This window comes from Stylophora pistillata, chromosome 1, assembly GCF_964205215.1.
Source record: "Stylophora pistillata chromosome 1, jaStyPist1.2, whole genome shotgun sequence".
NCBI classification, from domain to species: domain Eukaryota; kingdom Metazoa; phylum Cnidaria; class Anthozoa; order Scleractinia; family Pocilloporidae; genus Stylophora; species Stylophora pistillata.
Window position 1 is genome coordinate 12771644 of NC_142519.1, and position 14915 is coordinate 12786558.

The window sequence follows — 14915 nt, forward strand, 5'->3', positions numbered from 1 at the left end:
CAGCACTTTGATAAAGTTAGAATCAGTGGGTGCGTGCGTGACATTAAAACTTTCTTACATAGGCTGACCGGCTAGGCCCGATCGAAACGAAACTGAGGTATTGTAAACATACAAACAAACGCGACCGATCAGTAGCTTTGCGTATATGAAAATCGTCTCATGGAGGATAAATAGTATTTCATCCACCAAACGGTTTTTGGCTTTATGCACGAGCTAGTCTAAGGGATGGAAGCGTAAAAATTGTTAACCACCCTTACAGCCTATAGCTAGCGCTTTAGGCTCTTAGCTCGAGTTTGAAGGAAAGGCGACTAATTATAATCATGAGCCACAAAACATTCGGCTTCGGTTAACGCGTGTTTTTCCCTCCTGTAAAATAATTTTATATCTAGATCTATATTGCATTTATCCGGCACAAATCAATCTTTATATTCTTGCCATCGACGTACGTCTTCACTGAATGTAGGAAGTGCCTTTTGACAAGTAAATAGAGCCAGACGACGAGAGTATTGGATCAAACGCCGTTCAGAAAATTCCTGAACCGGCTTTAATTTTCCACTGAGAATGACAGAGAATAGCACCAAAACCTCATTTTTCCGATGTAGCTTCAAAGTTTATAGGTAAAATATAACAGCACTTTCAATCAAAATTTAAAACCTGAGGAAGATCGTTGAGCTAATGTGTAGATAACGTGGGCATTTACTGAGTAGAATTTCTTGATGACACGTATCGTTGTTTACTTTACTTTGGAAAATTCTTGTTCACTTTTTCGTGTACTTTGTATATATTAACGACAAATGTGACGCAACAAGAGCAATTTATTTTCGCACTTGGGTCTTGAATTACTCAGACCGACAACCGCGTTAAGATGATGCCAATTAATTTATTTGCCGCTAATGTTCCGCGTCAAAGGAAAGAACTCCTTTTCTGGTTGGCGCTAGTTCTTTCCTTCAGATTAAACTTCGCCATGTCTATCACCCAAAACTATCAAGTGGAATCCCTGGATGACACCAGAAACGCGTTGATGTCCTTCGCCTCTGGTTCCTCGAAACCTGGAGGTAAGCACACGACTGCCTTTGAAACTGGACTGTAAAAAAAAAGATGAAACCATGTTTTCACCTCAGCATTAACGACCGTTATCAAATCGTGAAAACTCGTGAAATTGAGAAAAATTTAGCCTAGTTCTAGAGCGTTTTTTCTCTCTTCTTTTGGTCGGTTTACTCAGAGGGAAATGATTACGAAAATAAAACAAAATTATGTTGGTGTGGTTATTTGCCATATCAGAAACTCCACTGCATTTCCTTAAAAAGTCAAAATCCTATGAATGCTCTAAAAAAGGGATTATTTATGATTTCAAAAATAATATAAATATAAATAAAAAAATAAAATATGATTACTATTACTAAAATCCTATGAATGCTCTAAAAAAGGGATTATTTATGATTTCAAAAATAATATAAATATAAATAACAAAATAAATATGATTACGAAAATAAAACAAAATTATGTTGGTGTGGTTATTTGCCATATCAGAAACTCCACTGCATTTCCTTAAAAAGTCAAAATCCTATGAATGCTCTAAAAAAGGGAGTATTTATGATTTCAAATCATAAATACGCCAAAATCTAAATAAGAAGGAAAGCTAAACCTTTGCAACCCAATTTAAAGACCGGGCGAATATGATGTACAAAAATTAACAATGTCAGTTTTAAATTCATTTCCGTTCGAATTTCAGTCTAAGGCATGGGTCGCACTTGGCAAAGTTTGGTGTGAATGTGGTCACTTTGGTGTAAAAATCTGTCATCGGGGCACATTGCCTAATGCGACCCCAACTTTTCCGGTTCGCATAAACTTCGAAAACCGGCCAAAACATCAAAGACGCCGTAGTGCTTGGGTGGGGCAGGCAGATTTCGGAAAACTCTAGCCTGCGAAGCAAGCCCTGGGGAAAAGGAGGGGGGATTGGGGGGAGCAGAATGTGCGGAGGGGAGAGGGAGGGCTTGCCACAGACCCCCACTAACTAACGAAACACCCCCTATTTTCATATTCATATCGTCTTGCATATGTCAATCAGCGCCTCTTAAAATTAACCAATCAGAAAGCGCGGTTAGCAAGAGCTCAGTGAACCATGCAAACTGTCAAAACAACAACTAAAACTTGCTCCACGTGAGTGAGAAATGTCAGACGACAAGGAGGATCTGGTATCAAAATCTAAGAGAGGGAGAAAGGAAAAAGTTAATCCAGAAGACGTAGTTTGCCGGTTTTGTGGAGTAGATTTAAGAATGAAATTTGGAAGTGGCTTCAAGAGTTTTGTAAACATTTTTAATCAGAGTCAAAGGGAAGAATTTCAGTATGTCTTCGCGGATCGCCTTCGAACGGTCGGTTTTCACTTCTAAATAAGTCGCACGTATCTCAATTTATATGCCTTCCTTGTGCAAGAAAAGCTAACAGTTTTTTCCAGTTTTATGAATTGTTGAATAAGGCCACTTCTCAATGTCCGGATTCCCGTGATGTTTCGTCGAAATGAAAGTTCTCAACACCCACAGGAATATGTCCAGGTAGAAAGAGCTTGCGTGTCCGCTCCCCGAACATGCAAAACCTACATCTAGCAGGGAAGCGTTGCTTGACTCGCCGACGAAAGGACAACTATAAACTTCAGCGATGGATGCAAATTTAAACAATGATGATTTGGATCCAACGTCCATCAGCTTTGCAATGTTGTGGTTAAGGGCAAGTTTGAGAATGAAGACGCCATTCTTATCAAGGCCCTGAGCTCGAACAAGTGAATGGCTGCCACAAATATTCTACTTCGACATCAATTCTTGAGGGCAGAACTTTTCGAAATCACCGGCGTCCGTCATTTTCTAAAAGGTAGTCGCCACGAAGACTGTTTAGTTTGAAGGGTTGATTGACAACATGTTGCTCTCAGCCAATGGGAATTTTTCGTCCATACGAGATCGGAAATTTCATTGGTTAGTGGGGGTCTGTGACAAGCCCTCCCTCTGCCCTCCGCACATTCCGCTCGTCCCAATTCCCCCTCCTCTCCCCCAGGGCTTGCTTCGCAGGCTAGGAAAAGTCGGGCTAAACAATAGCTATCACAGCGGTAACTGTCATCGCTTGTCAGTAAACAGAAAACAGATGGTATGCAATAAAATTAACAGCGCGCGAGATCTACTTCAGTTCGCGCTCTTTCTTTATCATGAACGGACATGGATTTTATTATTACAATTCATCGCAGTTCCCCGTTTATTTCGGTGGCAACGCAGAATATTCACAATATGTGTACCCTCAAGGCCAAAATTGTGGTCCTGAAGAGGCAACTATTGGAAATATTGAGAGCCCTTCGCAGAACCAATTTCATACCGGCAGTCAAAACAGTTAAACAGGTGTTAACCCATCTTTCATACATCATACGAAAGACAAAAAGGTGCTCGTGATTTGACTGAGTAAGAAGAATAAGCATCACCGTGATCGTTATTAACAATGCTTCAACGGGACGCATTTTTTTAACGTTTGTTTTCCTTTTTCAGCTCATTGCTCTCTCCCCATAACACGTGGATAAACGTGTGTCTGGTTTATCAAAGTGTCATCACTGACATATTTTTTCACCTAGTGCGACCCTGATAGTTGAAACCAAAAGTTTGTTTTCCGGTTGCGGTTTCAAATTTTCTGTGGTTTTTTTCCGGCAAAGTTGAAAACTTTGCCCAAGTGCGACCCATACCTGATGGTATTTTTCGCACAAAATAAAGTTGTGACTTAAATTGAGTTAAATTAAGTTGTGCGGTATTTTACTGCTTATCTCTTCGCTCTGCGTAATTTTTTTAAATTTCCGCAATCTCTTCTTTTTCTCGTAATATCTCGCTGCTCCGCTAACTTTTATTTCTTTATTTCTTAATACTTTGCTAATCTCTCTTATAGCCCTCGTTACGTTATGCATCTGTAGTCATCTGTGGTCTTTCTTCCATCTCTTATCTTCCTTGTCTCTGTACTCTCAATAATTCTCCCAAAATCTCTAGTGTATCTTCCGGTTCTAGCATCACTCTAAAATCCACTATTATTCGGTACATCTCTTTGCTATATATGGTCTCTTTTCCATCTCTGGTCTTTCTAACATCCTCGGTCTTTCAATCATCACTGGGTCCTCTACAGGTTGCTATATATGGTCTCTCTTCCATGTCTAGTCTTTCTAACGTCCTTGGTCTTTCAGTTATGCATGGGTCCTCTACAGGTAGCTATGTATGGTCTCTCTTCCATCTCTAGTCTTTCTGACATCCTTTGTCTTTCAATCATGTCTGGGTCAATACAGGTTGCTATATATGGTCTCTCTTCCATGTCTAGTCTATCTAACGTCCTTGGTCTTTCAATTATGCACGGGTCCTCTACAGGTTGCTATATATGGTCTCTCTTCCATCTCTAGTCTTTCTAACGTCCTTGGTCTTTCAGTTATGCATGGGTCCTCTACAGGTTGCTATATATGGTCTCTCTTCCATCTCTAGTCTTTCTGACATCCTTGGTATTTTAATCATGTCTGGGTCCTCTACAGGTTGCTATATATGGTCTCTCTTCCATCTCTAGTCTTTCTGACATCCTTGGTCTTTCAATCATGTCTGGGTCCTCTACAGGTTGCTATATATGGTCTCTCTTCCATCTCTAGTCTTTCTGACATCCTTGGTCTTTCAATCATGTCTGGGTCCTCTACAGGTTGCTATATATGGTCTCTCTTCCATCTCTAGTCTTTCTGACATCCTTGGTCTTTCAATCATGTCTGGGTCCTCTACAGGTTGCTATATATGGTCTCTCTTCCATCTCTAGTCTTTCTGACATCCTTGGTCTTTCAATCATGTCTGGGTCCTCTACAGGTTGCTATATATGGTCTCTCTTCCATCTCTAGTCTTTCTGACATCCTTGGTCTTTCAATCATGTCTGGGTCCTCTACAGGTTGCTATATATGGTCTCTCTTCCATCTCTAGTCTTTCTGACATCCTTGGTCTTTCAATCATGTCTGGGTCCTCTACAGGTCGCTATATATGGTTTCTTTTCCATCTCTAGTCCTTCTGATGTCCTTGGTCTTTCAATCACGTCTGGGTCCTCTACAAGTTTCTATATATGGTTTCTCTTCCATCTCTAGTCTTTCTGACGTCGTCGGTCTCTCAATCAAGTCTGGGTCCTCTACAGGTTTCTATATATGATCTCTCTTCCATATCTAGTCTTTCTAACACCTTTGCTTTTTCAACCATGTTTGGTGTCTCTCCAGGTTGCCATTTATGGTCTCTCTTCTATCGCTAGCCTATCTAACATATTAGATCTTTCAAACATGTCTGGTGCCTCTACAGGTAATAGCTTTTGTAATCATTACGGTGGCCAATTTACCATTTCAACTTTGTTGATATATCCAAATTATTTCGTTACTCCCACCGACGCAGCCCCAAACAGTTTCTTTCGAAACTATCAGCCTCTACAGGTAATACTTTCTCTAACATCAGAGTCTATAATCCCTCTTCTATCTCAGCATGCTCCTCTCTGTATCATTTGTAATCTCTCTGCTATCGTTGTCTATCCCTCAGGTATGGTGTCTCTACCACTGATATATCCCCTTCTCATCCCTAGCCTCATCTCACTCATTACCTTTTCTAACCTCCAGGGTTGGCGCAGTGGTGAGAGCGCTCACCTTCCACCAATGTGTCCCGGGTTCGATTCCCGGACCCGGCGTCATGAGTGGATTGAGTTTGTTGGTTCTCTACTCTGCTCCGAGACGTTTTTCTCCGGGTACCCCGGTTTTCCTCTCTCCTCAAAAACCAACATCATTTGAATTTATTTCATTTAGAGTTTATTTGGATTTACGCACGACCCCACAAGGTGTTCAGTTTTAAACATTATAGTGTCTAAATAAAGGTATTATTATTATTATATTTTACCTGGTGAGACTCTTTCTGCCATATTTCTTATCTCTCTGTAGACTCGCTATTATGTTAGTTCCTAATGCCATCTCCTGCTTGGGTATCATCTTTTGTTTCCTTGCTACTTCCAGTCTCTCTACCACTTAGGTTTTCTCTTCCATTTCTTTCTATTATCTCTTGTCGTTGTACTTTTTCTGGTACTTCTCACCATGTCTACATCTGTTCTCTCTCTTTAATGTCTAATCTCTCTTCAAGGTGGAATTTTCTAATGTGCTCTCTCTGGTTTGATGCGTGTCTCACGCACCTTGCTTATCTCATGCGTCTTGCCATTTTATAACCTTTAATCTCCTTATCCTATTCGGTGTCTTAAATATCTTGCTATTTTTTGGTACCCTGTCATCCAAAACCCTCTACTATCTTGACCATCTCTAAAATTCCTTGCCATATCTTAATTTGTGTATCATCTCTGGTAGCCTTACCACCTACAACACCCTTATTCTTTTCTTGATTAGTCTCTGTGTAATATTGGGTCATCCTCTGGTCTTTTTACCACGTCTGGTCGCTCCACAATTTTCAGTTTCTCAACCACTTTTAGTGTCTTGTGGAGTGATGTTTTTCGATGAACCCAAAACCCAGAAATGTGCGTTCAGATTGATTCATGGATATAAAATGAAGTTGCCATCTATATTGTTGTAGCCTTCTTAGAATATCTATCTAAGTGGAGCGAAGAGCTCTCAGTAAAGCTGTGTGTCACACACTGCCAGTGATTATCACATCTCTCAACCATCTCTTATCTTTCTGCCTACAAAGGCCTGGCTGGTCTTCGTATCAGTTCTACTGTCTCCCTGTCATGTCTGGTCTCTATATCACATCTGGTAACCCAAGTGCCTCTCACATCTGTCCCTTGGACCTCTACCATCTTAGTATCTCTACTATCTCTAGTATTTTTCATCACTTTTGATCTCTGTTTTATTCACCTCACTTCAAGTGGTTCTGGGGGCTCTAACACATCGTGCCTCTCACGCACATCTCCGGTCTGTCTCCCATGACCTGTTTCTCAAATGTCTAGTAACCATACAGTCTCGGGTTGCTCCACAATCTGTGTTCCCTCAGACATCACTGCTCTTTTCCCCATATCTCATCTCTTCATACACCATCTTTACTAAATGAAATATTGTAGTATTCGTAGCTCTCTGTAACTGTTCTTTCTATGTGAAGGTGTAGTCTGATCGTCCGGGTGAGTGTAGTCCTGAGAAGGACTGTTGTCGGTGGTAGTGACTGACGTTTCGACAACCTGTGCGGAAGTCATCATCAGAGTCAAGTGAATGATTGTTGTCAGTAGAATGTTCTTAAACCAGTTCGTGTGAAATGATCGGTTGGTTTTGCCGTGATGTTATTGGCTGTAAGACTCAAGTGACGTAAGTCGGTCGTCATTGGTCTGTTTCGATCTGTCGGTAAAGTTAGGTCGTTCTTTTTCGGTCGTTTGTGATGTTTATGTCGTGAATGAGTCGTTTGTATGGGGCGGGTAGTTGTTGACATCTGTTTAGGGGAGTCTGTTCTAAGTTAGTAAACCAGCTTTCCAGAGTCAGTCGTTGAAAATAGTCAGTGCTGTAGGGTAGGCATTGCGCAGAGACCCAGTCAATGTTGTGGTTGGTAAGTCGATGGTGTTCAGCAATGTGATTGCTGACATCACCTTTCCTCGTTGCCCGTCTGTGTTCAGTCAGTCTTGTTGTGAGGTTTCTGCCAGTCTCACCGATGTAGGAGGCTCGGCAGTCGGAACAATTGATCTTATAAATCGTTCCCTGTCTGTTCCTCGGTTCGTCTTTGTCTTTAACGTTGGTTAGTAACTGACGTAGTGTGGTGATGGGTTTGTGGGCGACGCGGATATTGAAGGGTAGTAAGATGCGCGAGATGTTTTCAGACATGCCTTTTATGTACGGTATGGTTGCTGTAGTCGTAGGGGTTGCGGTGTCGTTTGTTTCGGTAGTGGTAGTGGGTCGGTGAGTGTTTCGTGGGATGAAATCGTTGTTGTAGTTGTTCTTCGTAAAAACACGGTGAAGGTATTTGTTCTCGTCGGATAAGCTGTCTGTCGAGTCACATACTAGTTGTGCGCGTCGTGTTAGAGTTCTGATAGTTGTGGCTTTGTGTGATGTAGGGTTGTAGGATGACTCGTCTAGTAATCTGTCGGTGTGTGTCGGTTTCCTGTAGACTGTCGTTCGTAATGAGTTGTCGTTGTGGCTTACCAGGCAATCTAGAAAAGGAAGTTTGCCATTTTCTTCGACTTCTCTGGTTAACTGTATGTCAGTGTTTTGTTCGTTAAGGTGGTTTACTGGGACTCTGCGCAATGCCTAACCTACGGCACTGACTATTTTCAGCGACTGACTCTGGAAAGCTGGTTTACTAACTTAGAACAGACTCCCCTAAACAGATGTCAACAACTACCCGCCCCATACAAACGACTCATTCACGACATAAACATCACAAACGACCGAAAAAGAACGACTTAACTTTACCGACAGATCGAAACAGACCAGTCACAGCCGACTTACGTCACTTGAGTCTTACAGCCAATAACATCACGGCAAAACCAACCGATCATTTCACACGAACTGGAATAAGAACATTCTACTGACAACAATCATTCACTTGACTCTGATGATGACTTCCGCACAGGTTGTCGAAACGTCAGTCACTACCACCGACAACAGTCCTTCTCAGGACTACACTCACCCGGACGATCAGACGACACCTTCACATGTTACCCCCGGGTTCAAACCATTTACTGTTCTTTCTATCTTCCCTTATTTCTGTACCATCTTTTTATTACTTGATTGTTCTCGTCTCTGTAACATCTCTTTTCTTTGTCATCTCTTTTCCACATTTTCGAGTGTCTGTACCAGATGCTGCCTTTCAACTATCGCTGATCTCTCTACCATCTCTTGTTTAATTTTCTACAATCTCTTAATTTACTGATCGGTCTCGTCTTTTTTTACCTCTCTTTTCTCACTGCCATCTGTTGTCTTTTACCATCTCCATACCGTCTCCCTCTTTACTGACTTTCGACAAACTCCGATCCCTCTACCATCTCTTTTCTTTAACCTTCATTTAGTCTTTCTCGTAACAATCTCTTTAGCGTCTGGACTCTCTCTCCCATCTCTAACCTCGCTAACGTCTTTGATTTCTCTACCATCTGTGATGTCTATTCTTATCTATTTTCTCCCTACTATCTCTGGTATCTTCACTATTTCTAGTATTCCCGCCCTATCTAGGCTTTCTATGGTATCCATGATACCGCGTTTGTTCCCTCTGCCATTTACACTATCTCTGTCACTTTTTAACTCCCCGTTATTTCTATACCCTCCAATGATCACTACTCCCTTTCATTTCTTTATCTAATTTTTATTTACACTTGAGTTTCCCGAACATCTTCGGTCTCTCGAGCATCTCTCTTGTCTTTCTCCTCTCTTTCTCGTCTAACATCTCAGTTCACTCATTCATCTGTAGTCTCCTTTTTTTTTTGGGGGGGGGGGGTTCGTCATTTCCTGCTTCTCCTCAGTTTTCTTTCTTTTAAGCCTGGTCTCTCTACCATTTCTGGTCTAGACCTCTCTTTCTCTCTAAACTGACTTTGTATATCTGGTTTCACCACCATCTCTTTTCATTCTATCATCTCTGATCTCTCTGTCACTTCTGGTCTTTTGATCATCAACGATCCCTACCACCTTCTGGGTTTCCATTTTTTTTCTCTTCTTATTTTTTTATTCACTATTCTTTGCCATAACAACTTTCTGCATACATTTCTACTCTCTGTTCAACTTTTTTTCTCCTTATAATTTCTAATCTCTTCACTACCTTTTTCGCCTAAATGACCTCTTTTTATTGTTGAGATTTCTTTACATTAGTCAATTTCTACTACACAAATATATCGCCTTTTTAACGCGTCTCTTCCATTTTCCTCTTCTATTTTAACCCCTTCACATCTGCTTTTGATTTTCCAAATTTTTTTGCTACTTTGTACTTTGTACTTTGACTTTTTTGCGACTTTGTAAACTTGTACAGGTAACTCTTTTTTCGTATTTCCTTTCCTTTATAAACCCTTTTATTCTTTACTATCTTCTAATCTATTTTTGAGCAATCCAGAATTAATTTTGACTTTAATTGTGCAGTCAGCGAAAGTCAGCTGTTCTCTGAGCACTGGTAATATTGAAAATGAAAGAGACGTATAATCCTTCATCTCGGCTCCTTCAAAATAACATATGAATTAGTGATAATAGGACAATCACATGACTTGTGGATGGCATATAGCTTATATGTGACCCGAGTTGCATCACTTGCGCCCGAGCGGAGCGAGGATGCAAATGATGCTACGAGGGACACCAATAAACTATACGTCCGACAAAAGTCATGGGATCATCATTATTATCAATACACAAGGCCACATCGTACGAATTGATTTAATAAAATATATATCAGGACAGCAAATGCCATTTACAGTCCGCACTTTGCCGTTTGGCCCGAGAAAAGGAGCGTTTTAGAGAGGGAAGTTTGTCATTTGGCTGCGTGTAGTGGTAATAATGAGACTTTTTCGCTTATATTTTTCAAATTTACCCATCGCCCTAAATGATATGAGTGGTGCCATGGATGTGCCATGGGTGTGCCAAGGACGTGCAATGGGTGTGCCATGTGTGTGCCATACGCATTCAAGTTTTTTCAGAACAATGACAACACTGTTTCAAGGCACTGTCTTATTACTTTTTTTAGGAGCAACGGGTTCAAAACCAAGCAGACCATCCAACTCCTTCTTGACAACAGTAGATCAAATTGAGAAATCCGTTTATGATGCCCAGGCCATGAAGTGGTATTATAGCCAATCGACAACAAGGGCGAAAAAGATCAAAGATTATATCAAGCTGGCGTCCAAACGCGGTAATACTCGATTCATTCAGCAACTGCTCGGTCATGGTTTGTATACATCAATTGAAATCGAGAAAAGGAAAGCAACGACTCCTTCTCGGACGAGGCGCTGCACTCCGTGCGCAGATGCAGTAAAGAAGTACTTGGATACCATCAAGAAAGAGGTCAAATCAGACGTTTTTGATAAGCTCCTCGCTGTGGTGGATAAAGTAACCTTGATGTTTGCTATTGATGATACTGGAAGCATGCACACTGAGATTGTAGCTGCGAAAGCCATCGCAGAATATATCATCAAAAATCAGAGCAGACAGCATACGAAACTAGACTATGTGCTCTCCCCTTTTAACGACCCGAGTGAGTATTCATTATTATTTTTCAGATTTATTCTCTCCTTTGAAGGTGATTTCTCAGTATTGCACTGCGCATCCGGTACTGTGCATAAAAATCACGTAATCAAGTGAAGAAGCGCGCAATCCGAGTACACGGTATTCAGTTTTTCGATCAATTGACCAGTTAAAGATTCAAATGGTCTAGCTCTTGAACAAGCCAGTGACTCATATTTTTTAACGCAAAATTTTGGTGTACAAACTATCCCCTATATCTTGGAGAAATAAAAAAGATTCTTCGAAGGGAAGAAAATATATAACTAAAAGCGTTCACGAAGCCTGTTACTCGAGGATGCAAATTATGACCTGAAAGGCAACCACCTGAGGAACGTTTTGAGTCGACGTCATTTAAAATGGCACGATTTTTCCTCAAGTTATTTGTAAAATTGTTCCATATGCTCGAGACTTTCTACCTTTACAGTTTTTTCAAGTGTTACTGTAAAACCTTTACTTCCAATTACCGTAAAATGTACCGTTAATTAACCAATGAATGACCCCCGTGATTAGTACCGGTATAGGCATTAATGAGGTATAGGTTTTGCCAACCATATCTCTAAGACAAGAACAGTAACCTATCTTTTTTACTGTATCTTTCGAAACAAACATTGGTGGGGAATAAGGAAAGGTTAAAAAAAATGTTTGATAACCTTTTTTCAGAGGAATCATCTTAATGTGGCGTCATTGTTTAAAAATGATTATGTAAATTGGATCGAAGTGGGACAAAATAGGTGACAAGCCTTTTTTAAACTTATTATTAGATGTTTTCGGAAGTTGTTAAATATCGCATCTTGCATACTGCATATTGAAGGTCGATTTTACTTTTCTTTTTTCCTCCAGCTACTGGACCATTAACGATTATGGACGTTGGTAAAGGGAATGAATTCTCAAGTAAAATTAAAAATCTTAAACCACATGGAGGAGGGGATTGTCCTGAGTTGGCCTTCACAGGAATGCATGATGCTCTAACTACCGGTTTTGCGCAGGAAAAATCACCGCTTTACGTCTTCACTGATGCCACAGCAAAAGACTCGTACAAGTATGACCTAGTGAAAGTGGCAGCAAATACGCTACGATCTAGTGTTTATTTCTTTACTACTGGACTTTGTGGTAAGAGCAAGTACGGTCCATATGACGATCTTGCTCAAGCAACTTGCGGTCAAGTGTTCGAACTCCCTAAGTATAGCTCTGACCTCGCAAAAATGAAGAAAGTCACTAAGGTACTACTCGGGGCAGCACCTGTTCACTGCGATACTACACGTAGTATCTCCCCATTCGGCAGGAAGAAAAGAAGTTTCTCAATCCATAAAATACCTCTAGATGACTCTATGAACAAAGTGATTGTCTCTGTCACGACCCAAAACAGACGACCATCAATCGTGTTGAGAGATCCAGTAGGTGTTCCTGTTAGCAAAGGAAGAACGACTTACGTGACCAGAGGTGCGATATTTGTTGTAGATCACCCTAAACCAGGGGTCTGGAAGTTATCTGTATCGCCTGGAGCAGGCAAGCACTCCTACGTGGTAAAAGCATCCGGTACAGGAAACTTGGACTTTGACTTCATCTTTGTCAATCCTCGCGGTAGAATGCCCCCTCTCCCAATTCCCCATCCCCTCATCGGTAAGTGTGTTGCATGTCAATTTTATCTCCTTTCTATGTTTCCTACACCTCTTTAGTTCTAGGAAACGATGCTTATGGTTATTTTTGGGTTGATGAGGTACATAAGGGCATAAAGGGGAATTGTTTTAGAAACTGTGGTGCTGCGTCGGAGGGGGAGTATAAAAGGTGATTGGGTTTTATCAACTGTGTTGATGACGTAAATTGCCACCGTAAAGAGTTCAAAAGCTGACTTTTCGAGCTTTAGCCCTTCATCAGAACGAATGGAGGAAATTTGGGTTGTGGGTTGTGAGGTGTGTGTGTGTGTGTGTGTGTGTGTGTGTGTTTATATGCAGATAATGGAACTGTGAGAACATGGTAACGAGAAAACAAGAGAAAAGAGAAGTCCATGAAGGTATACCGTGTTAATATTGATTGACATCTTAACTCGCTTGGCTTGAGAATGGTGTGTACCGATGGCATACGGGCTTTAAAAATGATGTATTTACTTCTAATTAAAAAGCTCATCAAATCATAGTTGTAATTAAAATAAACAAACAAAAAAGGATTAAAGGTGCTCTCGATAGCAACATCAAAAGCAAAAGCGGTTGGTACGTATTGCATAAACTTACTAGACATATCTAAATGTTTTTTTGTTTCGGTCCACACTCACAGGTCACTCCGCCCACGTCATCTTGATTGTGAGGGCAGCAGATAAGATCCGTGCAACTTCATTAAAACTTGAAATCCTGAGCAGAGATAAAAAACTTCTAAACGTGAGCTCAATCCATTCCGTGGGGAAAAGTGGTGCCCATTTCTCAGCTTCTTTCTCCACTCCCTCTGTTCCCTTCACATTGAAACTGAAAGGCAAGACCAAAAAGAACTTCGACTTTGAGCGCGACTCCCCAAACATCGTTCAACCAGGCCACGCCCTGCTTAGGGTTCTCTATGCCAGACGTGAGTTTACTGTACCCATTGGCGGAAAAGGATTGGTGGTATTCTTTGTATACAACACAGCTCCGACTGAGAGTTTCCATTTCCAAGTCAAAACCTCCAGGGTCTTTGATTCTTCGGTTTCACGGTCCCGTGTCCGTGTTTACCAAAACCGGATTGGCTTCTTCTACGCCTGGTTTACTGCAAAGTCCGGTGTCATCGCTGGAACCGGAGATGACGTAATGGTGACCGCCACTGGGATGACGTCCAAAGCGATTGTCAGCTCCATTGTTAGCCTGATGGCGTATTAGCTGCATCGGGTACATCATGAGTCCTGCGTCAGTAAGAAAATACTCCGGATATGGATAAAATGTTATGAACTTTACGTTTCTGTGCTGGTTTTAAGGGTCTAAAGAATTGTCTAGTAGTATTCAGCTCTCCTTTGTAAGGTATTTGATGTAGAAACGTAAAAGGTTAACCAAAACTTTTGGTAGGATAAATGAGAATAGTTTATCGATTTTTCTGGCTACGAGGAGTTTTGGAATGTTTATGTTGATTAGCAAAGGTGGAAACAATTGTAAGGGGGATTTTACATTGATCACTATACTTTCAGAGACCTTTTAACTTTCTGCCGGTGTCGGAAATGAGCAGCTTTGCTTTAAAAGCTATGACTTAAGATTGCTGGTTTATTTTAGAGTTCCGACACAATTTCACTGGAAAGAGGAGAGGCTGAAAATGTTTTTCTTTCATGTGGGTGCTATTTGCTTGGGAATAAAAATATTCAAAACCACCTTTTTTCACTTTTAGTAGCGAATGTCAACGAGTGAGAATTGATGTCCGTGCGGGCAGATTTCACATGGCGGATCTCTCCATCATCTTGTTTCCTTTTCTCCTTCCCTCCATCGCTCACCCTAGTTTCCTAAACAATAGGGTACAGCTTCTTGAAAGACTGCCGTCATGCAAAGTGACATAAAACCAACCATCGGTGTCAATACCAGTAAAACTCCTCCTGAAAAACTGGCAAAACAACAACCATTGGTAAGCGAAATCGACCAAGATTCATCCCTCGTTTCTTACAGAAGAGGATGATTTCTCAAGATCGAAGCCATGAAAAGGCTGAAACATACACTGAGGAGTCTCGCAGACCTGTCAATCCCAGTTTAAATAGATTAAGACGACAATTTTAATTGTTGCCGTGTAT

The 14915-nt window shown here is 41.0% G+C and overlaps 1 protein-coding gene across 1 annotated transcript; it reads left to right on the top strand.

Annotated features, from left to right (window-relative positions):
• The first annotated feature begins 810 nt into the window (after window positions 1–810).
• LOC111323769 (von Willebrand factor A domain-containing protein 7) lies at window positions 811–14504 on the top strand. Its single transcript, XM_022927196.2, has 4 exons — window positions 811–1055; window positions 10650–11156; window positions 12026–12805; window positions 13457–14504. Exons 1-4 carry the CDS (start codon window positions 866–868, stop codon window positions 14023–14025), a joined length of 2046 nt encoding a protein of 681 aa, XP_022782931.1. The 5' UTR covers window positions 811–865; the 3' UTR covers window positions 14026–14504.
• Window positions 14505–14915: the final 411 nt, after the last annotated feature.